This window comes from Oxyura jamaicensis, chromosome 2, assembly GCF_011077185.1.
Source record: "Oxyura jamaicensis isolate SHBP4307 breed ruddy duck chromosome 2, BPBGC_Ojam_1.0, whole genome shotgun sequence".
Classification (NCBI taxonomy): domain Eukaryota; kingdom Metazoa; phylum Chordata; class Aves; order Anseriformes; family Anatidae; genus Oxyura; species Oxyura jamaicensis.
Window position 1 is genome coordinate 58,258,267 of NC_048894.1, and position 23,490 is coordinate 58,281,756.

At 44.9% G+C, this 23,490-nt stretch overlaps 1 protein-coding gene across 11 annotated transcripts in view; it reads right to left on the reverse strand.

The window, feature by feature from the left end:
* The window catches only part of HECW1 (HECT, C2 and WW domain containing E3 ubiquitin protein ligase 1), a 265,618-nt gene extending 242,677 nt beyond the window's left edge, over nucleotides 1-22,941 (reverse strand). For 4 of the 11 annotated variants that reach the window (XM_035316515.1, XM_035316507.1, XM_035316514.1 and 1 more), the window contains exon 1: nucleotides 22,484-22,652. In XM_035316515.1, the coding sequence (XP_035172406.1) occupies nucleotides 22,484-22,513 (30 nt within the window). In that variant the 5' untranslated portion in view covers nucleotides 22,514-22,652. Of the gene's footprint in view, nucleotides 1-6,704; nucleotides 6,796-22,483; nucleotides 22,654-22,808 lie in introns of those variants that run through there. The other 7 variants (XM_035316512.1, XM_035316509.1, XM_035316511.1 and 4 more) reach the window with 6 other exon arrangements.
* Nucleotides 22,942-23,490: the final 549 nt, after the last annotated feature.

Below are 23,490 nucleotides of genomic sequence, written 5' to 3' on the forward strand. Positions count from 1 at the left end.
AGTTCTTCAGCAGTGAGCCCACATTGCAATTTTAACACTCTGAGGCAAAGCAGAAGAAAGCAAGGCATTACCATGGTTCACAGAAAGGTACTGGGAAAACATATGGAAATCATAATACTGGCAAACTATGCACATGAATCCTATCCTGGTCATAAACGTACAAAAATACTGATACGAGTTAGTTTACCCCGCCTTGCTACGCCTTTCCTGGCATTTAAGTAGCTCAGTAATTTATCACAGTTGTTACTTTATTTATTTATATATATATATTTTCAGTCAGAAACAGAAGCATAAATGCCTAGGCTGTTTATACAGTTAACATTTCTATTGGCAAGACTTATAATATGGTGTTTGTATGCTCCTTTCTATCAATTGAAACTTCAAGGCACTTAATTTTCAGAATGTGGAGGCCACCTAAGAACTAGCTTCTAATAAGATTTTGGAAAAGCAAGATCAAAAATAAAAAAATAAAAGTCCCTTTTGAAAACAACAATAATCAAGTAAAACGGAAAGGCAGGTAATAAATTCACTACATGCTTCTTTGACCATTTCATCTAAAACTGTTCAACAGACCATTTCCACTGGGACTATTTCCATGAGTCCAAATTTCTCAGCAGTTTTGAACACTGAGAGGAAAATAACATTAAGTGCAAGACAACTCTTTTCCTTCTGAAGCACAGTATCTTTATGGGACTTGATGGGATTGGCTTGACGGGATTGATGGCAATGCCCCCAGCCAGGAGCTGCAGCTCCTGAACCTACCTCTGCCTTTGACAGCTTCTCAGCCTAAAGTTGTCTTCCATTTTCCATTTGCCACACCAGCACCTACAGCAATACTAGCCTGGGTTATTTGTATTTCTTTTAATCAACAGGTATCTCTGATACTTATATGTTCCCTCCTGTGTTTAACTTTGTATAGTCACCTCTATAATGTAGACTAATAAAATTCTTAAATAAAAAATAAAACTAGGAAACAAAGAAAACTCCCATCTTCTCAGAAAAGCTTGCATACAAGACAGCACATTACAAAGTTGGATGGGAAACACTTTGAAATCATGAGAACAATGTGGTAACCTTGCATTTCTAAAGCAGGGTCAACGTTGAATTCAAAAGACATTTAAGTATTTTTCTCATTTTTCTAAGCTACTCTCCAATGCAGCTGAGAAACCCTCTACCAAAAGGCAAGTTCCTTTCTATGACAAAAATGCAATCACGCAATTTTCTCCACGTATGTGGAGCTGTGCTTCTTTCAGAGACAGCCAGATGTGCCCAGCCCAACTATCAGAGCAGACCACTGCACACTGATTTATCCTTGCCCACACGCCCAAAGCCTCCCATTAGGAGCCCCCGGTGCTACCAGCCCCACCTTGCATTTTCATGTCAAGTTGCCAGTGACAGCCTGACAAGCATGTGGGGCAGGAACTGCTGCCTCTCAACTTCCTGACCAGAGCGCATGCACTGCAAGGGCAACGCGACAAGCCAAATTATCCTGCTCGCTGCCTGCAATCCTCTCATTGTAAAAGCCTAGTGTATGGCTTGTATTCAGTGTATCACTGAAAGGCCCTCCACGGCTCCCACATGCCTTCCCAGTGCCATTATCGTGAAAGAGAAGTCAAGTCATTAACTGCTTCCCCAGGTATCAGCCCCACACAGATCCCTTACTTCACAGTTTAGGAAAGCATCTCTAGATGAAAAAATAAATAAATACACTAGCCACATGCTTAAACATTTTCCTGCATTCAGACCATCACCAAAGGAACCAGGCTTTATTATACTACTTATTATACCCATCTAGCTTAGATGCCTTAATTATGCAGTTCTCCATGCCCACCGCCTCCTTCCAAGGACTGAACAGAGGCAGACCCCACCTTTTTCACAGGCAGACCCCACCTTTCCTAGAGGAACTTAATTACCTCCTCAACTTTGGCCCCTCTGTCAAATTCAAATGACCTGATCAATGGGGTCAAAAGCTACAGGGGGGAGGCATGTTAGGAGAGAGACAAAGAGACGACCAGAACAGAAGAATGTTGTTCCATAAGCCTCATTTCCTTAGGAAACCAGGCTAAAGAAGTATCTTGGGACAAAAGACTTGTGACAGCACATCACTTACCTACTCGTGTGCAGGAATGCAGCAGGGTAGCACAGTAATTATGGACTGGTGAATTTAGATTTTGAAATGGCGTGCTTACCCTGGAGCAAGAGCTTCAGAAGAACAAATTGCGAGAAGTCATTATCTCACCCAACCTCTTTCCACGCTCCTCCCCTCCCCCTCTTTTTAATTTTAACCTTGGTAAGAGCTTGCTCCAACAGTCGGGCTTCTCCTTTTGTTTGATACTGTAGTAAAGTTGTAGGGTTGTTTGTGAAATACATTGCCATGGAAACGATCGTGTGCTGCCATGGAGATGATGTCAAACCCAGCCTTGCATCTTCTCCGCAGTCTCAAGAAAGGAGCAAGATAAGCTGGGGAGGAGAAATTCTTCCTTGAAAACCAAATGTTTTGAAATGTTAGCAAATGCAACTTGAGAAGTGACAAAAATCGGGGTCACTACTAAACCATCAACATTCACTAATAATTCACACCGTGCTTTCTGAGGTGCCACTTTCTTAATGATGCTCTCAGAACCGGGGTAGCAACACGTTTCAAAGTGATGAACAGCATATGTGAAAATCCCATAGACTCATTCGTTTACTATCTAGATACCAAAAAAAAGAAAAAGAAAAAGAAAAAAAAAAAACAGCCCACCAATTTTTCCAAGCCAAATAATTTCAAAAAGCACAGAAAACAGGAAAAAATAAAAAAGACAATTAACTGAAATGACTTGCAAAAACTGCATAAAATGGATGTGTTTAACAAGATGACTGAATTAAAAAATGATCCATGACATACATATAGAGTCAGATTCAGGCCTTGATGAAGGAGATGACTAAGAAACTAAGAAACTAAAGACCAATTCTAAAGAACGTAACTAAAAAATCATCTAGGCATCTTTTTCAAGTAAATGGTGAATACAGAAAAACTTGCATTAATTTCTTGCACTGATATTTATTTTTCCTGCATTCCTTAAATGAAAAGAAGCAGCTACAACTAAAAGCCACCACTAAATTACTTTCAGGACTTATGAGGTATCTTAAATCCTCCAGGTAGCCAAATCCTAAGCATTTAGGGTCCCTGAACAAAATCTGATAGACACACTCTGCTTAAGCCCATTCAAATTAATTTTAAGCTGAGTTTGTCTAATCGATTTGCATAGTCTTCTTGCTTCAAATTAAAGACTTTTCTAAATCTTTGGCAGATCAGGGACAGAGTAAGTTTATTGGTTCATGAAACAACTTGAATCACTGAGAAAATACAAATGAATGCTTAAAGATCCTTCCTGAATAGCAGTCCCTTCCTGAATTGATGCTAAATCTTGTCAAATGAAATATCTATTATGATTTATTGAAAACATATTGCTGTTCCTCCTGATAGCAGCAGTTCTCAAAATTTGATGCTTTGCACCCAGCACTGGCGATCTGCAGCCTTTATACCTCTCATGCACAAAGACTGTTTTTATTTTATAAATAAATTTTTAAGTGAAGACTAAGACTAGTGATTTAAAATTCAACCAGTTAATTTTCTGCAAAGGAAGTGGAAATAAACACTGAATGTATAAAGGAACATATTTTCTTGCTCAAGCTTATAGACTTCAGAAAAAACGAGGAGCTGAACTGTTGAAAACAGCTACAGCAGTGAAAACTTTGCAGATCCATCAGTCCAAAGGCATTACCAGAGAAAAACAATGTAGATACAGCAAGACAGGTTTCAGACACCTGGATAACTCCACAGAGGCTGCTGAGACTTTCTGAAATCCTAAGAGGTCTGTGTTTTCTCAGATACAGAAGGTATTCCAAATGTGTTTTTCACAAACCCAGATAGATACACGATCAACTCTTCTATACTTACAGTGTTACTGTGCAGGCAGAAAAGTCTTCCTTCTATCTGATAAATGAAATTGTGAATAACATAGTGCTATTTTCAAGATTCCAGCAACAAGCAAACTGGAGGGAGAAGTTAAGCTCCATTGTACAAAATAAGGAGGAAGGACCACTAGAAGCTTTCTGTAACCATAACAGCAATGCAATGAATTTCAGTAAATAACTGTGCTTTAGATTGGTTTAACTTTCAGCAATAGAGTATATTTTAGACAAGAATAAATTTTAGGATTCATAGGTTAAAACAGCTCACAAATAAACTTTTTTTTTTTTCTTTTTTCAAAGACAACAACAAACAACATACCTTAAAAATGTATTATTATCTTTCAGTGCTCCCGCTCTGTCTGAAAACAGATCTAACATCTAGTGCCAAGGGGACAGGCTGAAACCTTGCAAAGCACCCCTACTAAGATGACCTGATTTGCTGCCTTGTTGGTCTTCTAATTGTGTTGTTTTCACACACCTGTTTATCAAGACAAGGTAGATATCTAAAAAACAGTCTTTGAGGCTTCTCATCTAGAAAAAGATCTTTCTCTTCACAGAGAAGGGGAAATAGCAGATCATAAAACTAGAGTAATTTCATTTTAACCACATTGTGAATAAAAATAAAGTTTATACGATATGTTGGATTACACGTTCTTCCCCACCTCGTTCATTTGGCTACAAATCCATGCAGTATCAGAGGAAGAAACAGATTCTGTCCATCTGTAGTATCAGTGTTTTTTCTCCTTAGGTACAACCTAAATAAAGTACTCCATGCTCTTTTTCTAGCTGGTACTGTTGCAAAGATCACAGGACTGACCGACACACAATGCACCTGACCAGTTCCTTAACTTTCTGGATCCTGCAGTAGTTCCCAGCAAAGAAAAAAATCACTGGGTTTTGGTTGTTTTTCCTTTTTTCCCTGATGTTGAATTTGTACAATCTTGTGGATTAGACTTCAGGGGTGCTCAAGATTTACCAGCAACTTCTCCGTATCATGAAGGTAAACCTTGAGCCTGGCCAAGAGACAGCAATGTCTAGACAAAGAGGAACATGCAGGGCCTGGACTACACCCCCTCTGGCAGGCATTTACTCTGATGAGAGATCCCAAGAGCTCTTACAGTGGGCCAAATCCAAAAAGAACATCAAGAGATTGGGGACGGGAAGTAACAAGAAATAGTTTCATCAAGAACAAATCACCCCAGACCAATTTAATTTCCTTCCCCAGCAAAGTAACAGTTTTTGTGGCTAGGGGAGAAGCACAAATACATTATACCTTGACTTCAAATAAGATTTTTGATATAGCCTCACTCAATATTCTCATAAGAAAGTTTAGAAAATATGATCTGGGTGAAGTTAATTCAGGCCGGATGGAAAGCTCGGTGAGCTGTACCCAGACAGCAGCTACTGCACGTTCTGCATGAGCCTGGAGCATGTACCCAGGCTGAGTTCTGTAGGATAGTTCTGCTCCCTGGTTTCTTTAAATGGATGGCAGAAAAGAGTAGCCTTAAAGCCTGTAGACAAAATGGAAACAAGAAAGACTGCAAATATGTTGGAGGACAAGATTAAAATCCAATAATACCACAGCAAGCTGGAAATTTTTGGGAAAAAAAAAAAATGCAAATCTGTATATGCAAGGCAGAAATAACTGCATAAATACAACAAGGAGAACTTCTGGCAAGGTAGGAGTCCTCTGGGAGAGGATCCCCTGGTAAGTGGATGACAAACTGAACGCAGGTCAGTGTCAAGCTATTGAGCAAGAGACAAATGAGGAGACTGAAGAGACAAACAGGGCTGTGGCCTGCGCAACACGAAGTCATCTTTCCACTCTGCTGAGCATTAGCAAAGCTTCAGCTGCAGTACTACATCTTCTCCTGGACACCACATTTGAAGAAACTGGGACTGGTTAGCAAAAAAAAAGAAGTTAAAAAAAAGACTGGAAATGAAGTGGAAGGAACAGTGTAAGTGACACAGTTTAGTGTTTAGGAGGCTACTGCAAAGAAGAAAACATTTTCTCTTCACGCCCGCAGTAAATAGGATGAGAAGCAATGAGATCAATTACATGACAAGAGCCAATGTCAGACATTATGAAAAGCTTCCTAACAATGAGAGAGAAGCAGAGGTACATGCTTGGATGGGAGTCTGTGGAATCTCCATCCTGAGTGACATTTGAGAGCAGCTACACGAGCTCCTGGTAAGCACAGCAGGTATCACTGTCCCTGCCTCTATAGCTCACTTCCAGCTGTTTCTATGCTCCCCCAGAATAGACTCATCGAGCAGTCATTTGTGCTCTCAGAAACTTATTCCCTCACAGCAAGGACTCATCAATAGGTACCACATTTCAAAAAAAAAGATGGTCAACAGAAGGGCACAATAGGATTGACCAGAGGAAAAAAAATAAAAAGATTCTTATTTATCGGAATGTTTTAAAACCAGAGAAGATGAAGTAGGGCTGTAAAATCAAATCACAGTTACTTTCACTAAAAACAGCAGAAGAGGTACTGTAACTGTGAGCAAATTTGATGCTCTCGCATAAGGGAGGGCTGGGAAATGATCACTACTCCATTTTATCTAGTAGCCCCTTTAAGTACCACTTCTACCTGAAAGATGAACAAACAAAAGCCAAGTAAAATGACGGCTAGTGATCAGAATCTGCTTTCTTGCAATTGAGGAATTACACATGGCAACAAAGTAATTGCATGTGGGGGTGTTTTTCTTTTTCCAGCTGGCATTTTCTATTATTTGCATACCTTTAAGTAAGAAGATTTGCAGAAGACGGTGGGACACAACAAGATATGACAGTTGCTGTAATTTCTTGTCAAATTCTCTTTCTATTTTCACCTGCAATAAAAGACAAATGGGACAAAGGCAATGACAGGTACCGTCTTTATCATGTGAGAAGGAGGAGAAAAATCACATACACAAGTTGGCCATTAGCTTAATGCAAAAGAGATTATGGAAGCAGTAGCCACTCAGAGCAATGGGATAAATAATGTTCTTGCTAGCCATTAAGCTAATGGTGAGCACGAGGGAATGCCTGTGTAATTGCTGAGACAGATCCAGACAGCACACAGGGCACAAGAGAAACTGCCCAGCTCTCACACAGCAGCGACTACTGACTTACGAAATCACACATTAGTACAGGCATTGGAGCCAGCCTTGCAGCCTTTATCTGTTGAATGTCATCCCCTGGTTTGTTAAAGACCCTGTGAGTCAAATTAATTTCAAAAGCACTGCCTGGGTGAGTAAAGGGTCAGGTGTTTAGTTCACTAAACCCCTTCTCCCTCCTCGGTTCATGTGCTTTTTCCACAGAGTTTTCCCATTGAATCCTCAGCTGGGATTTATGAAACAATCCTCACGTCTAGAGCACAGAGATAACCTGGATGTGCTCTCCCCTAATGCCCAGCTCTGAGCTTTACACCCGGTGACAGCGAGAGAAGAGGTGAGCCGCTTCCCCTTCACATCCCTGCTAGACCTGGGGGGCAATAAGACCCCAGCTAGGAAACAGCTTTTGCCTCTTCCTTACTATCTGCCATCACAAAGAGGTGTCCAATCCCTGGCTGATCTTCTGCCAACCAGGCAGATGCCCTCTCACCTCCTGACATGAGCAGGCTGGGCTCAGTTGGTGCAAAAATGCTGCTGGCTACCACACACGGGGAACTAACCCCACTGATGGAACACAACATAAACCTGTGGAAGTATTAGTGAACTTGCCCACATACAGCTTTACATACAGCTCGTGTGGCAACTGACCCGTGCTCTTCAACCGATGCTGACTGCAGCCCCCTTTTAGCCAAGCTGGAAGCAGCAGGTCTCTGAGCTGTAGTGAGGTGTGAGCAGAGACGGGTGCATGGCCATGCGGCCATGCCAGCCTGATCCGAGGACCCCGTGAACCATCTCACGGGCCAAGTGTGCTCCCTGCAGTACTGAAGTTAAAGAGGCGACCTTCATCAATCACGTAATTAAACAGCGCTTTAAGCTGCTCCGTGGAGCATTGTATCTTGCGGGCTGGGTACACCGTGCGACCTCTCAATGATGGGCAGGCACTGCTAACAAATTTCTCCCTCGTCTACTGGCGTTTTGGCAGTCCACAACGGGTCACTCTTAATGCAATTTCATTTTCTTAATTAAATCCTCCCTGAGGTATCATTGCAGGGGAATAATTCCCTTTGTTTTCTTTATTTAATGTTTCAGAGCAGAGACTGTCTCACTCTGCTTTCATGGGTTAGAAAGTCTCTCTCTTGATTAACCCTCAGACACAATGAGAGGATTTTTCTTTTTAAGCCAAACATTCACATTTGTTAACTAAACAACATATTAAAAATCCATATAACAAAGAAAAGGGAAAAAGAGAAACATGGCAAAGAAATCATAAAAAAAAAAAATCAATAAAAAGAAAAGGTTGTTTCTTGCCATCTCAAACTACACAGAGTTTGTTTGCAAAAAAGGGAGAAAGCCCCCAAATCTAATTGCTTTCCAGTGGGAACAGCACTTGAGTGCTCTGAGGTTTTCTGCATCGTGGAAGATTTACATATCATGTCACTAACTAATAAGGCAAAGTAAAAAATGTTATAAACATCAGAAGCAGTTGTCTAACAAATGTCTACCATCAGACATGATTTTGTGAAATGCGAGGTAGAACAGCACTGAGCTGCAGAAGTCATCCAGTAAGCGTCTGTACACCAAAAACCTGATAACCTTACACAGACACCGTAAATATAGAACAACAGATTGCAGATATCACTGGAAAGCTATTTGGAAGTAGTAAATATTTGGGAAGGATCTGAAGGAAGAAAGTAATAAACCACTGAACCTCTTACCACTGGGGTCAATGAGCAGAGAAAGTAGCATGAAAATAGTTGCCATACCAATGGCAGAGACTGAGTACTTCAGTCATGTTAATTATCAAGCAAAAGAAGGGACAGGAGGCATGAGAACATGTATCTAAGGATCAGCAGAATTCAGCATATCCATATAGATAAAAGCAAGATAAATAGATTAAAAAAAAAAAAAAAAAAAAAAGCTGGGATTCAAATAAAATGGAACAGAGGAGATAAAGGTACTCATAGCAAAATTTTACATTGCAAAAAGCTGATGAGGTAAAGATTACAATAGGAAAGGATGAAAATAAGTTATATGCAATATATTTCACAATAAAGATCAACAGAAAAATACACTTTAAATGGTACAATAAAAGAGTTGAATTTGGTCTGGCAAAGTCTAAGACTAAGTCCAAGACCTTAAGATGGTGGGCAGGAGGGGGAAAAAAAAAAAAAAAAAAGGGTTCACATAATCTGAGCTGGATCCGAGCTGGATCCAGAGATCAGATAGCAATGAGACCACACAGGCAGCACAGAGCTTGTTGCAAAATTGCACATTAGGGGTTGGAGTCTGAAGTAAGAGAATGAGTTTAGGGAGTTAACACAAAAGGATTACCTGGAAAAAACAGAGTGCATAGTATAAAGGTAACAAATCAGAAGAGGAAGGTTATGCAGGTACCACGGATGAAGGCTGAAGAGAAGACTAAGAGAAGCTTCATGATAAAAGAGTAGATAGGTCCAAAGAAAAGTAGGGGGCGGGGGGTCTTGGAGTAGGTCTCTATCAAAGGGTACTAAATACAGAAACATCCAGGTAAGAAAATTCCTGAATTGAAAATGGTTGGCATGGAGGGTAAGGAAATAATAGAGAAAAGTGTTTTCTCATGGCAGGCAAAAATGTTTGCTATGCTCCCTAAAAGTTCTCCTTTAGTCACGAGAGAGAGAATCTTGGGCTGACCTTCTGTTTGACCCAATTCAGCCATTCATACACTGGGTTACACAATTTTCTTGTTGACTTCTTAATTTTAACGTAATCCCTGTGAAAACTCCATCTCAGCTGCTTTGGCCTCTTGCTAAGACTAAACCAAAGGTTTCAACCCTCTGGCCTGCAGATCTGTTCACAATCCATCCAGGTGACTACTGTCACAAACACTTCAAGCCATCATAAACCAACAAGAAGAAATACCTTGCCTTCTTGCCACTCCTTCCTTCCACCCTTTGCTGCCTGCTTGCTTGCCACAGGTGTTCTTTAAACAGTCAAGTAAACCTCACCTGGGTTTAACTACATGGCATAAAATAACAGGTAACTTCTAACCTGGGTCAGTTCCCTGATGCAGCCCTCCATGTTGCCACACAAACGCGTGTCCTAACACAAGGAAACACATAATGTGTGGGACAGAGTGGCTGAAAAAGCAGCAGGATGTACTGGGATTATTTAACCTGGAAATGAGAAGGCTCAGGGGGAATCTTATCAATGTAAATAGCTGATTGGAGGGAGGGAGAAAGATGGAGCCAGGTTCTTCTCAGTAGCACCCAGCAACAGGACAAGGGGCAATGAGCACAAAATGAAATAGAGAAAATGCCATCTAAAGGTAAGAAAAAACTTCAGGCCCTGAAGAAGAGGGGTTACAGAAATGTCCCCTTGTGTCTGCCATTCAATTACTGGGAAGGGGACATCCCTGCTAGAAAAGCATCTAAATTCTTAAGGGTTAGGGTTTACAAACTGAAAATGGCTGAGCACTCCTGGCACAGCATAACAAGGATCTCTGAAAGATTCCTGGCTTCATGGAGAGCAAAACACTTGAGGAAAAGAACTTTTCAAAATGTTATTATTTTTCATATATGATACTTGGCTATCTACCCTCAGACTATAAAAGCATTAACAAGAGTGATAAATTTCCTGCTATCCCTCTTTTGCTTTGTCCATGAGCAGATAAAAAGTTGGATACCTCCAAATTTTGCCAAGAGGACAGAGCACTTTTAGGGGAGCCTACATGGCTACCTGGAGCTGGGAACCAGTGACACAGCAGGGACCCCTGGCCATCGTCTGACAGAAGGGCACAGGGCAGGGCCAGGGGAAGTCTGTAGGCTCTCTTTAAATGCAGGATGCAAGGCAAATGGTAGTAAATAAGCACCAGAAATCAGTGAGCTAAACAGAATGAGAAACATTCTCAGGATAATAAAAGAAAAATCATTAACCTACTCTTTCTTCATCTTAAGTAGAGGATGATGAAGCTACTATGCTGCTGCTGCACAGTGTGGCCTGTACAAGGAACCACTCAGTTGCTGAACGAATGCACTGGTGAGTGCCCTCACCAAGAGAAGTGCATTTTCCACCTTGGCATTTCAGCAGACTAAGCAGCCAGAGGACAGGCTTCCTACTCATTTGAGCAACCCACAGGGCAAGGCATGAAAAAGGTCTCTGCAGGAACAAGACAAATCGCCTCAAAAGGGCAGAAAGAAGAAGTTCTCGAAACGGTAGGGCTCTAACTGAACCCATCATTTTTTCTATTCATTGCACTGACGCCTGGTTTGACTGCCACAGGAGAAGTGAAGCCAAAATAGGACATCTTTTTCCTTATGACCACTTTTGAACAACCTGCAAAGTCCAGGCCTTTCTGCAACCAAAAATAAGGTCATATCACATCTGAAAACAGAAAGACCCAGACAGTAGCACTGTGCTTAAATTGCCCCAGCTTAAGTTTGAAGCCCAAACATTTTATAGGCTTGCTACTCAGAGAACAGACATATCAGCCTCCAGTTGCTATAAAAAGGTGTTTGTGAAGTGGAGGGAAGTAAGGATAAACAAGAGGAAAAAAATTGCTCCCAGCACTGTCAGGAGGGAAAAAAAAAAGTAAGGAGAATCCTGCTAAATTAACACTAGTATCTAAACCGGAAAAAAAAAAATAATAACAAATAGGAAGTGTGGACCTGGTTTCAAGGTGATTTTAAGCCAAAAGGGAACATGTGTGTGGGGAGGTATTCCCTCACTAGCATGCTTGTGCCTTCCATCTCACAAGCATTACAAAACTGCTAGCTGAAACATCTGTGTGGTCTCTGTCCCACATAAATACACAGTGAATTTTTGCCTGGTTATTTTAAGGCCTTGTGGGCCAAATGAATGCAGTGGTCAGTGGTTTAAATGAACTCAGCATAGCCACGAGATCGACCCCTTGCTTCTGTGAAGCAAACCCAACGGTACGACACCGTAACGATGATGTGCTCCAGAGACAGCAACTAGATTTCACGAAGCAGCTGTCTGAAGCAGAGTAGGTCAAGTCTCATTTTCTGCACTGTGGGAAAGCGAAACAGTTTGAAGTTTTCCTTAAAGCTGAAGCATAACAACAGCAAGCACCTTGCCACACCTCCATCTCTGATCTCTCCCAACTGGATCTGATCATTAAACACGGCTGCAGGGCTCCAGGCCCTCTGAATGGCTGCCAGCCGCAGTGCAAACACATTCTCACAAGGCACATTTTGATTCTGTTTAAAACAGCATTTTTTGACAGAAAACTGTTCCACTGGCAAATTTTCATGCGGTGCTACTTAATATGCCTCCCCTCCTCCCACATGTACATGCACCAGAACTGCTTCAGGAAGATAATCGTGCTCCATGTGCACAGTTCGCTAGACTGCTCCTACCAGATTTCCAGTCCTGTCTTTGCTGAGAGTGAAGGAACCCAATGATAGAGTCACCAAAACTAGGGTGATCCAACATGTAAATGACACATGTCCTCCCAAAAATAAATGAAAGGAAAAAGAAAGGTATGGGTATTTTTTAAAGGAGGGTTGGTAGCCTCATGGTGGCTCGCCTGGAGACTAATTGAGCTTTTTGCTTGAACAGCTATCCTTTTGGAAATGAACATAATTACACCAGTACATCATATGGGCTGGATGGACAATTGAAGAAGTGCGTGCAATTTGCAGGGGGCCTCCTGTTTTCAGCAAACCATGCGTTGGTGCTGCACCGACCTGAGCAGCGCTCATGTCTCCAGCTCCTCCTCGTGACTCAGCGTTTGGCCCGGCTGCCAGGAGCTCCTGGAGCTGCCCAAAGCCAGGTTGGGACAGCAGGAAAACCAAGTGCATGTGGCAAGAGGAGGAGCATCATGCTCAGGTAGAGGTCTCTGAGAAGGTCTACTCAATGCCAAGGTCTCTTATGTGTTTTTTTTTTCCCCTCTCCAAAGCAATTACATAAAGATGGTTCTTTGTTAGACAGAAGACCTGCATCCTCTAGAGGATGCAGAATTCCTTTGCTGATTGAAGCACAAAATTTGGTTCTTCCTTTAAAGAAAAAAAAAAAAAAAAAGGAAGCTAACTTTTTTGACTCATTTATCATCATCACCAAGTGCAGTCTTGACTATGTTCCTCTGAAAAACCTTTCATTTACATGAATCGCAGCTGAGACCTCCTTAGCTGCTAAGCCTCCCTGTGCCCTATCAGAGACTGCAAACAGAAGATATGGGGAAGAGGTTATGAAAAGAGGATAGCTGTGACTGAGAGGTGCAGCTGGAAGGCATTTTTCAGTAGCCTCTCACCTGCATCTTATCTTGCTCTTAAACTGAAGTGAGCCCAACAACTTTCTAAGCTCTGATCCCAGCTCATCCGAGGCTTGAAGATCTGGTCACCACATGCATTTAGAGCTTTGATAGGCAACAGATTGAATTACATTGGTATCCTATCGCACAGGAAGCTGTATCTGAAAGTTGTGTCTGCCTCTCAGAGCTATCACGGGATGTCAGAAGTCAGCCAAACAGATAACTCATGATAAACCTTTCAGAGCTACTGAATGATAGTGTTGATCAGCAGGCTCCTGTTTAAATATTGTATTCCACTGTCCTCTTAGAATCATTCAGGTTGGAAAAGACCTCTAACATCATCTAGTCCAACCTTTAACCTGGTACTGACCAGTCCACCACTAAACTATGCTACTAAGCTCTACATGTACATGTTCCTTGAAGACCTCCAAGAACAGTGACACAACCACTTCCCTGGGCAGCCAGCTCCAACGCTGCACACCCATTTCAGTAAAGAAATTTCTCCTAATACCAAACCTAAGACTCCTCTGGTGCAACTTGAGGCCATTTCCCCTTGTCTTATCACCTAGTGCTTTGCTGCTTTCCCTCACTGAGCCCAACAGACGACTTCAGACCTGAGCCTGCTGCCACCACAGAGACACCAGCCTTCCTCCGGCGAGTTGTCTTTCTGATGTCAGTGGGACTCCCTGAGCAGGTAACACCATGCATGCACATAAGGAGCTGGCAGAATTAGGTTGAGAAAAAATAGGTCAGAACAGGCATATATTTAACTTGGAGTCCAAAACAGAACTGTGTTTTACTGACAAATAATTATACACCCATACACAAAATCTACATTTTCTCCACGAAAAAGATGTTCTGATGTGAACAACCAGGGGATCAAAGTGTTTTAAGTGAGCAGGGACGCTGCTGAGAACATTTATATTCCCATTCCACACTCAGGTTTAGACACACCACCTCTGCCTCCCAGCCCTGCATCCTTCCTCCTTCTCTACAGAAGCAGCCTCCTCCTGTAACCTCTTTTGGGAAATTACTTCTTAACCATTTCCAGCTACAGCCCTAGATGTCTTGTTACATTTTTCAATATGGTGAGGGGGGAAGGATGAGACACTCCTGCAAGGAGCCTGGCCTGGGCCAATGCCCTGTCCCAGGCTTCAAGAAGCCACATTTGCAGGCTGGCTGAGCATCAAGAGCCCCAGGGTCAGGCTTGAGCAGACACTCAAGGAAAGGAGAAAGGGCACGAGGGCAGTCTGTCTCTTTCTGGGAGCTCTGAAGTGACTTCCTTGGGCTTGTGCTGGTTTTCCAAGCTGGACAAGATGCTATGGCTGATGCCAAGAGGAAGTTATCATGTATCTCTGACAAACAGCTGATCCTTAAATCAGATTCCTAGAAGGCACTCTCTGTTTCCACCCTCCTCTTGGGTCCACCTCTAGCCAAAATGCAGCAGCACAACTGGCAAGTTGAATCCATAGGAGCACACAGAACATCTCACCACACCTTTGACACAGTTTTTCTGTATTTCTTGCAGCATGACTGCTTGATTATTTTGTTCTCACATCCCCAGCATTTGATTCCCTCCCCAGCAAGAGTAAATTCAAGCACCACATTTAGAGTGTCCTAAGCACACACCCTCTTCACACCTGCTCCTGATTTATATACCATTGAGCACAGATGACACAGAGGCATCTTAGCATTCAGGCACTTCTGCTGAGGAGATGCATTTTTAATGTAGGATATCCTAGCATAATTGTTCAAATACAGACACTAAGGTTTTTGACTACACTGAGTTATTAGGCACAGTGCATTAGCATGAGCCATGAACCCATGCTCTCCTGTCTGAGATGTATGATGGCACGGCCTAGGAAAAGCTGTGTGAGCAGCAAAGTGTGTTGGAAAGCACAATGGTACTTTGCAATTACCTAATTCTTGGTGGTGGGAAGGTGGGAGGAGGGGAGAAGGGACTAGCGGTGCTGTTAAAGAGAATGCAAAACTATTTGTAGAGAGGGACTCTCTGAAAACTCCTCAAAGGGGATGCTTTGAGAGCAACACAGACCTGAGGAGCATGATGGAAAACATTCCAAGTCACATTTCAGGAGCAGGTAATGGTTCTACACCAGCACAGGGTTTCTTGGACCAACAGAAGAAAATCTGCCTTCGGTCAGATGGGAAATATTGTTCTTTAATGGGAGCTTTGCTCATATAAAAATGGGCAATTTCCTTCCATGCACAGAGCAAAACTCATAATGAATGTTAAGAACTGGAAACCAGAAATGAGTAAATCAGCCTAACTCTCATAAGCCATCACAGCAATGGGGCTTGGAAAAGGAGTTCTGCCGTAGGCCCAGTGCTTATACACTGGAATCCTTTTCTAGCCTAAAAAGAAGGGAAAAAGAAGGAAAAACAGCTCAGCTTCAGCTCATTATCCCCTAATGCCTGGTCTGAGTACAAACTCCTATAGCTGTTTTTACTTTAATCTGGTGCTACAACAATGAGAAAGAAATTTGCATGGTCCACAGTGGCACAGCAAACAGCTTCCCAACGATAGTTAGCTTTGTAAAACTACACACAAAACTTGGTAAAACTACACATGTGCACACACACAAAGAAAAACAACAACACAAAACCCCACCAATGGCAACAACAACAAAAACCACATGTATATATATATCACAAAAGGCCAGACGGTACTGCCATTCATCAAGTGGAGTTCCCAATAACTTTAGCAGGATTGTTGTTCATTTTCACACCAAAGAGCTGGCCTCAGTAATGCTTTATCTCAGCTTCAGGTCTCTGCCATGACTCAGGGTACTTAGGTAGTATTTCTGAATCGTGGCATTGACCTCACCTTGACTACAAGAGCATAGTGCCATCACATTAAGCAACTTAACACTCATGAAAGGATCTCACTCCTCATCTGTGCGTAGCTTCCACCGGCCTGTAACCAAGGCAGCCGACAAGTTAATGGCTAATGGCCATTTCACGAATCTTGAACAGCATCATCTTGGAAATGTATGTTCTGGCTCCAGAATCAAATATTTCATCCACTTCCCCCCTTTCCACCTTAAGCATGTAGCAGCTAAAACTTACTATTAAAAACAAGATGCTGCTTCAGAGAGTAAATCCCTTGTCTTCTTCAGACACACAGAAAGTATATATTTTTACATTAAATATCCTAAGGCCTCTCCCATAGCATCTTTCTTTTACACACCATTAAAGACACTTGACAAACAACCCAACACTTGATGGATGCTCTGCATCAGAATGTGAATTTTAAAAGCCTAAATTTTCCTGAGGCTGCATTAAGATACAGGCAGAAGACAATACATCCTGCTTCGTGAGAATAACACATCCGTCTTGACAGGGCCCAAGAAAGTCCCTAGCTGCCCAAGGGACCACTCTAGCCCACGGGGTGACTCCATCCATCTCCCAGTTCTGTCAGGCACTTGTATGTGTGACAGAGGAGTCCAGGCAGGCAGCCTCCCCACGCGTTCGCTCCGTCCCGCTGGAAGGAGGACTGCAGTTCAACGGCTTGGGAAGCGCCTTGCAACAGGTGCCCAGCTTGCAGCAAAGCCAGATTATCCCCAGCTTCATTGCCTCTTACCTAGCTCAGCAAAGTCCACGCAGCGTATGTTCTACATGTGGTTGCTTTCAGGGAGGAAGAGAAGGCTCGGCAGCACCTTTAAAGTCGGGAGAGCAGCTCCTTGGCCTGCCTGCTCCACACAGCCAATCGCTCAGAGGAGATCCACGGACACGCAGCAGAGAACTCGTCTGACAGTCTCTTCAAGCACTCCCCATTTCTTGCTCTCCTCTCTCTTCCCCCGGGGAAAAGCAGATGATTTCCTGCTCCACCTCTTTTGCTTCTACATGTTTGGGAGGAGGATCCCCCAGCCTTGTCTTCGCAGAACGTCTGCTGTGGGTAGCACAACATCAGCTCTTCCCGAGCTCGCAGGGTGCCATCCCAAATTTCACACGGAGACGTGTGAAAGCACGGTGCTGGCACCAGGGGAACAGCATGCTCCTCCTCTCTCCGAAACAATAGGGCTGTTGAGCCACACGTTTTGGGACCTGAGAAACCTGATTCAGCAATTGAAGGTGCACCAGGCAGACATTTTCCTATGGTATGGAAAAATTAATTATACCACACAACAGATTTCAGTTCTGTGTTCAAGAGCTCATTAACAAAACTGCTTTAAGAGGTGCTAATAGAAACAAATGCCTTTAACATCACAGACTTCCCAGATGACTCCTGCTACGGTGATGGATGACAAATCACTCTGTCAGTCATCTTTAAATTCCATATTGACTACATTGAGGCAATTACCCGTTTATTTTTAGAACGTGTTCCATTTTAAATACAAGTGATTCACTCCAAGAGACATTCTCTACTGCATCACTATTTCATGGGTTAACAACTCGCACATTTAAATAGATTTTAATTCTGGGACAAACACTTGCCTTTTCTCTTTTTTTTTTTTTTTTTCCTTTTGCTTCTAGACATCGGATGGGAATTTTAATTCAGGCTTCAAACCAAACAAACGCTTGGTCTTCCACAAGCATCTGCAGAGAAATATAAAAATATCTGGGCAGTGTGAAAGTGCTCCTGTTTTGCTCAGCGCATGGAATGAAACCCCAGCTCAGGCCTTGGTAGCGGCTCTCCCGGCTGCTTTGCACACGCTCTCCCTCTCCCACAGCCCTCCTGCTCCGCAGCCCGTGCCGCGTCCTCAGAGAGCTCTGCACTACCACGGAGCGCAGCAAGTCCCCAGGGAGCACGGCACTGATCGCTGCCTTCGAGATTTCCAACACGAGCACCGGGGTTTCCCCCTTCCTAGTGCCCAAAGGAACAGCTTGTTTTATCGCTCCCCCCGAGGCACCTTGGGGTTTATCTGCGTGGTCCAGGGAGAAGGACGAGGGGCTGGGATTGAGCCAAGCCGCTCCTCTCATGGAAAAGAAGGGTGAGATGGTGAAAATGGAGAGTTGGGGAAGGAACCCGGGGTGCTGAGGTTTCTACTGCTGCTGCCAGCGGAGGGAGAGGACAAGCAGGAGCTGCCACGGGTACTGCAGTGGAGAACCATGCTCCAGGCTCAGCTGCTGTTCTGCTTGACCCAACTCCTCCCTGCTCTCAAAGGGAGAGCAGGCTGTGGGGCTACCGCCCTCCTCTTGCCCCCAGCAGTCTGCTGCCCACAGCAGCCTGCTTGGCCTGTAGCAGCCTTACCAGTCCTTGTCCTGATGAACCCTCAAACGTCCGAGGTGAGATGGGGACACCACCTTACCAAGAGACAGTCCAAGCACCTCCAGAGAAGCAGCCCTGCCTTGGCGATCCTAACCTCATGCTTTGGAGCTGACGGTGGAGCACCCTGGCCACAGTATTGCTGAACAAAAATAAAGAAATAAATTAGGACTGACTCACAAGCCCATTATACAGCTACCTGGCCACCAGTCATTAACCAGAATGAAAATGACCATGGGCTCCCTACATCAAAGACCCTTGCCATGTCTTCTTAATCCATCCTAAGGCATTGCTGAGCTCAAAATTCAGCTGGAAAACACCAACTGGAGCAGGTGGCATCTCAGCCTGCCCTGTGCTCCTAGCTGTACTTGTACTTCTCCCTCTGCTGCATGTCCCCCTTCACCTTCACAAGCATAACAGAAACCGAAATATTTGTTTGCTTCTTCAGACAAATGCAGAAATACGTAAAATTTGGTCTAAGACTCCATTAGAATTAACGTTCATCAAATCTGAGATTTATTCCTAAGGAATAAAACCAAACCTGCAGTGTTTGCCACTCAGCCCTTGCAGAATTACAACAGCACAAGAAACCTCACAAGAGAAACGGATTAAAAAAAAAAAAAAAAAAAAAAAAAGTCTTAAACAGAAGCAAAACTGAGTCATCTCTTTATTGCCAAAACCGAGAGCGCCGCTGAGCATAAACAAACAACAGACGTCCTGAAGAAAAGGAGGTGGTGCAATTTCTTTGCGTGCTAATAGGCAGGCACGCAGACAGGTGGGAGCGGGACCGTCCTCCTGCCACTCCTGCCAGCCCCACGGGGACACCAGCAGTGACACTCCCAGCAGTGCCGCGGCCACCAGTGGCCTGGGAGCAGACGTGGTGCTGGGGACTCCCCGTGCATGGATGCCTCCTCGTTACACAGGCTGGAAAGCTGCAACAGCAGGAGAAGCGATCGGCTCAGCTCATGGAAGCCACTCTTATGTTTGTGTGCCCTGAAACTGATGTTTTGGGTACACAGAGGCACACTTTGGCCTCAGCTGGCTAGCAGCCCCCCTACAGAAACAGAAGGGGAGCAAACCAGAGCACTTTTATAAGGGTCAAGCTCTCTGCCCCGTCTATAGGGATCTGCAGAGACTACGATCTCTGTGTGCTAGCATCAGTCCCATGAATGCCCCTAAATCTGGGAGAAACTAAGTAGATAAGACTTTGGATCAGAGGGAACCTTCGGAAGAACAAAAGGAAAGCCATTGCAAAGGCAAGTTGGATTCTTTGGCGAAGTCATTGTCACAAAGTAAGATATTTTGGAGTGGTGCTTTTTTTTTTAATTATTAAGATCCCTTCTGATTGAAATTTACAATATAATTGACAGGTGGGGAAAATGAGGAGATTGTATCATGGGATTTTACTTTTTCTAAAAGCAGCTTTTACCAGAGTAGGAACCACAGGGGCAACCTTAATGCCTGCATCCCCAAGACCGAGACTTCCAACAATTTCAAAGAATGGGTAGCACAACCCCTCATCAGAACCGGCCCTGGCCTGGCGCTGGCTATTCAGTACCATCACTCTCCCAGCCTGAGTCCCTCCCACTCTGTCATAACCACACCTTTCAGAGTATTTCAGAAAGTAGCTAATAAGCCAAATCCCGCTCATGCCACTTATTCCAGCAATTGTATTGTTTCCATGAAGACTGTTCACAAAGGGAGGCGAGGAGAAGGATTTAGCACTATCATGAATGAACACTGCCTAACGTCAGGCGCAGCACGTGCAGAGCTCCATGAAGCTTCATCACAGGGATCACCTCGTGATTGCAAAGAACGCCAGATCGAGTGCCACGTGTCTGAAATACAAACACCGGGGAGATGCACCGCTTTGTTTACTAACAACTCTTGGCCAGTTCTTTACTGGAATACAGTAAGTACCACGTTGTTTATTAGCACACATTTAAAAAACGGAGCACACGGATTGCGAATCCATTATTTAGGTTGTTCTGGATCTGAGCGGACAGTTTGCTTTCAAATCACTGCCACATTCAGATATTTATAGCTCCTGATAAAGTCACTGAGTGCATCAGTTCGTGCTCTGGCCCACTCTGGTTTCAAACGAGCCAGCTTACGAGAAAGAGCTGATTGATACTAAAAAGGTTAGGAGTCCAGAGCTCAGGACACATTAAGTCAGCTGCACAGTAGCGTACGCATCTCACGAGGGACACGACACGCCACCCGCCGCCGACACGCACGCTGCTCGCTCCTCGCCAGTGCTGGCGACCCCACCAACCATTCTTTGTTCTGAGCTAGCTCTCCCGCTCGCCCTGCTAACGACCACGTAAATTGAACAAGCATTTCTTCCCAAGGGACAGATACTCCTTCTCCCCCTGCTAGACTGAGACTGCATCGACAGGGTGAGTGTTGCGTTGACTAAGCACACGCTGCTTTTTACATCCACTCCTGGTTCCAGCATGAAAATCAACATCGCACCTGTGCTGTCCAAACGGGTGTGCGTTTCAGAGGCAGAAGAGAAGTGGAGAGAGCGGCCAGGCTACAGGCGGCACTCCGCTTCTTCACAAAACACACGTACTACGCAGAGAAACCGTAATCCCTTCTTAGTGGAAAATCCAAATTTTCAAAATGAATCCCCCAAGCTAAAATGAATTAGTGTAATAACTGCAATCCTAGCACGAGCGCTAATCGGAGAGGCACAGCTGACCACCTGCTATGTGACATCTCTGGCACAGCAGCACCGTGCCCCTAATTGCTGCTGTGTTCAGCAGGGCTAGGTGCCCCCCAAACCAAGACAGCAGCGCTCTTAGGTATACGGAGAGGAGCACAGCCCGGGTGACTGTTGTACGGTCTCACTATGCACTTCTGCTGAGTGCAGCATAAAGAAAAAAAAAAAAAAAAAAAAAAAGGCACTACTGCAGCTCCAAACAGCAGGATGCAAAAATCAAAACCCAGGTCAAGTAATTTCTTCTGCAACTATAAAAAAAAACAAAACACATGGGAAAAGATGCAAAGAGACAACAAAACCAATTGTACGTGCCTGTGTCGGTACAAACCCATTATCTGCAAAGGCTACGAAATGAGAAAATCAGTATTTGACAATGCTACAGGCTAGGGCAATATTCTTAGCAGACTTATAATAAGTAATTTTATTTAATTGCCGGCGAAAAACACAGTTACATAATAACGCAGGATAATAGCCAAAATACCAAATCATAAGGTTAGCCCACAGCAACAGCAGGGGGGTAGGAAAAAAAAAAAAAAAAAAAAAAAAAAAAGAAGAAAAGGACAGTTTGCGCTCAAATTTTGCTGCATTGTCAAGGAGCCAAGAACCAAACTGGGGGGGGGGGGCAGGGGACGGATTTTCTCCTTTTACCATCCGGAGCCACAAGCACGGGGAATTCAGCATGGGACTCCTGGGCGGCGGTGGGCATCCCCATCCCCAAGCGCTGCCGATTGCCGGCGGGTGCTGGTGGGCTCCACGCCGCTGCCTGGGCTCGTCGCACCCAGCTGGTGGCCAGGCACCCAGCCCCTGTGCTCCGCCGAGAACAACACCCACATCGCCGCCCAGGCACAAAGGGGGACGGGGGGGCAGGATGGGGTGCCCGGGGAGGGATGGGGGTACCCAGAGGGTGGATGGGGGTACCCAGAGGGTGGATGGGGGTACCCTGAGGGTGGATGGAGGTGCCTGGGGAAAGGATGGCGGTGTGCTGTGGAAGGATGGAGATACCTGGGGAAGGATGGGGGTGTGCAGGGGTATAGGATGGAGGTACCCGAGGAAGGATGGAGGTACCCGGGGAAGGATGAGGGTACCCGGGAGAAGGATGGGGGCGTGCTGGGGAAGGATGGGGGTACCTGGGGAAGGCTGAGGGTGCGCCGGGGGAAGGCTGAGGGTTCCCGTGGAAGGCTGTGGGTGCCCCCCGGGCAGACTGGGGGTGCCCCCGGTCCCTTACCTGGAGGATGCCGGCCTGGGCGCAGCTCATGCTCCCCCGGCAGCTCTCGCCGCCCGTGCGCCGGGGGCCGCCTGCCTGTCAGCCCCGGCCGAGGCGCACCATAGTCCGGCACCGGCTGCAACGCCCGCAACGCCGCCGCTCCCCCTTCCTCCTCCTCCTCCTCCTCCTCCTCCTCCTCCTCCTCCCGTCGCCAGCCTCCTCCCACCCGGGCCCGGCCTCACGGAGCCACCCCCGGCCCCTCACAGCGGGCAGGGCGGCCGACGGCCGAGGCCGCCCGCCCGGGGCCCGCCGGAGCCGAGGGGCCGATGGCGCCTCACGCACTCACCTACCCCCAGCCCCGCGTCCCGGCCGGCGTTTTGCTGCTCAGCGGCACCCCCGGACAAAGGAAGCCGCAGCCCTGCGAGGAGAGGGAGTTTCAAACCTGCGCCGAGGTGCCTGCCGGCTGCGGGTTTCTGCCCGCTCGTACCAGCGCCGGCCCCTGGGCAAACCTGCTGGCCGCAGCCAGCCGCCCAGCACCAGCCCTGTGCCAGCTGGAGGAGAGCAAAAACAGCCCTGCGAAGTTCTCCTTAGCCCTTCATTTATTTTTTTTTGCAAACGTTTTTGAGATAGAAACAGCGTTTTGTAACCATGGAGCTGGAGTGGATCTGCCCCCTACCCCCCCCCCCCCCCCCAAAAAAAAAAAAAAAAAAAAGACAATTCTAGATCTTAAGCTGTATCTTGAAGCAAAGACATTAACAAAAATAAACACACGTTCCCAGTAACATAGCATAATTGGAGCTAACTTTGTTTCTAAAGCCATTTTTGTAACCCCCGCTCATGGAAATTTCTTTGAAAATAGAGATTTACTGTGCTCAGTATTAGCCCAAGAAATATTTTACCTCTAATTTTCTAATCATTCAGCATGCTTTGAGATAAAATATTTTCAGACATACAGTGGCCTCTAATTTCCACTTGATCATCTCATCTTCCTTCTTAAAAAGAGGAGAAACAAGAGAAATTAGAAGCTG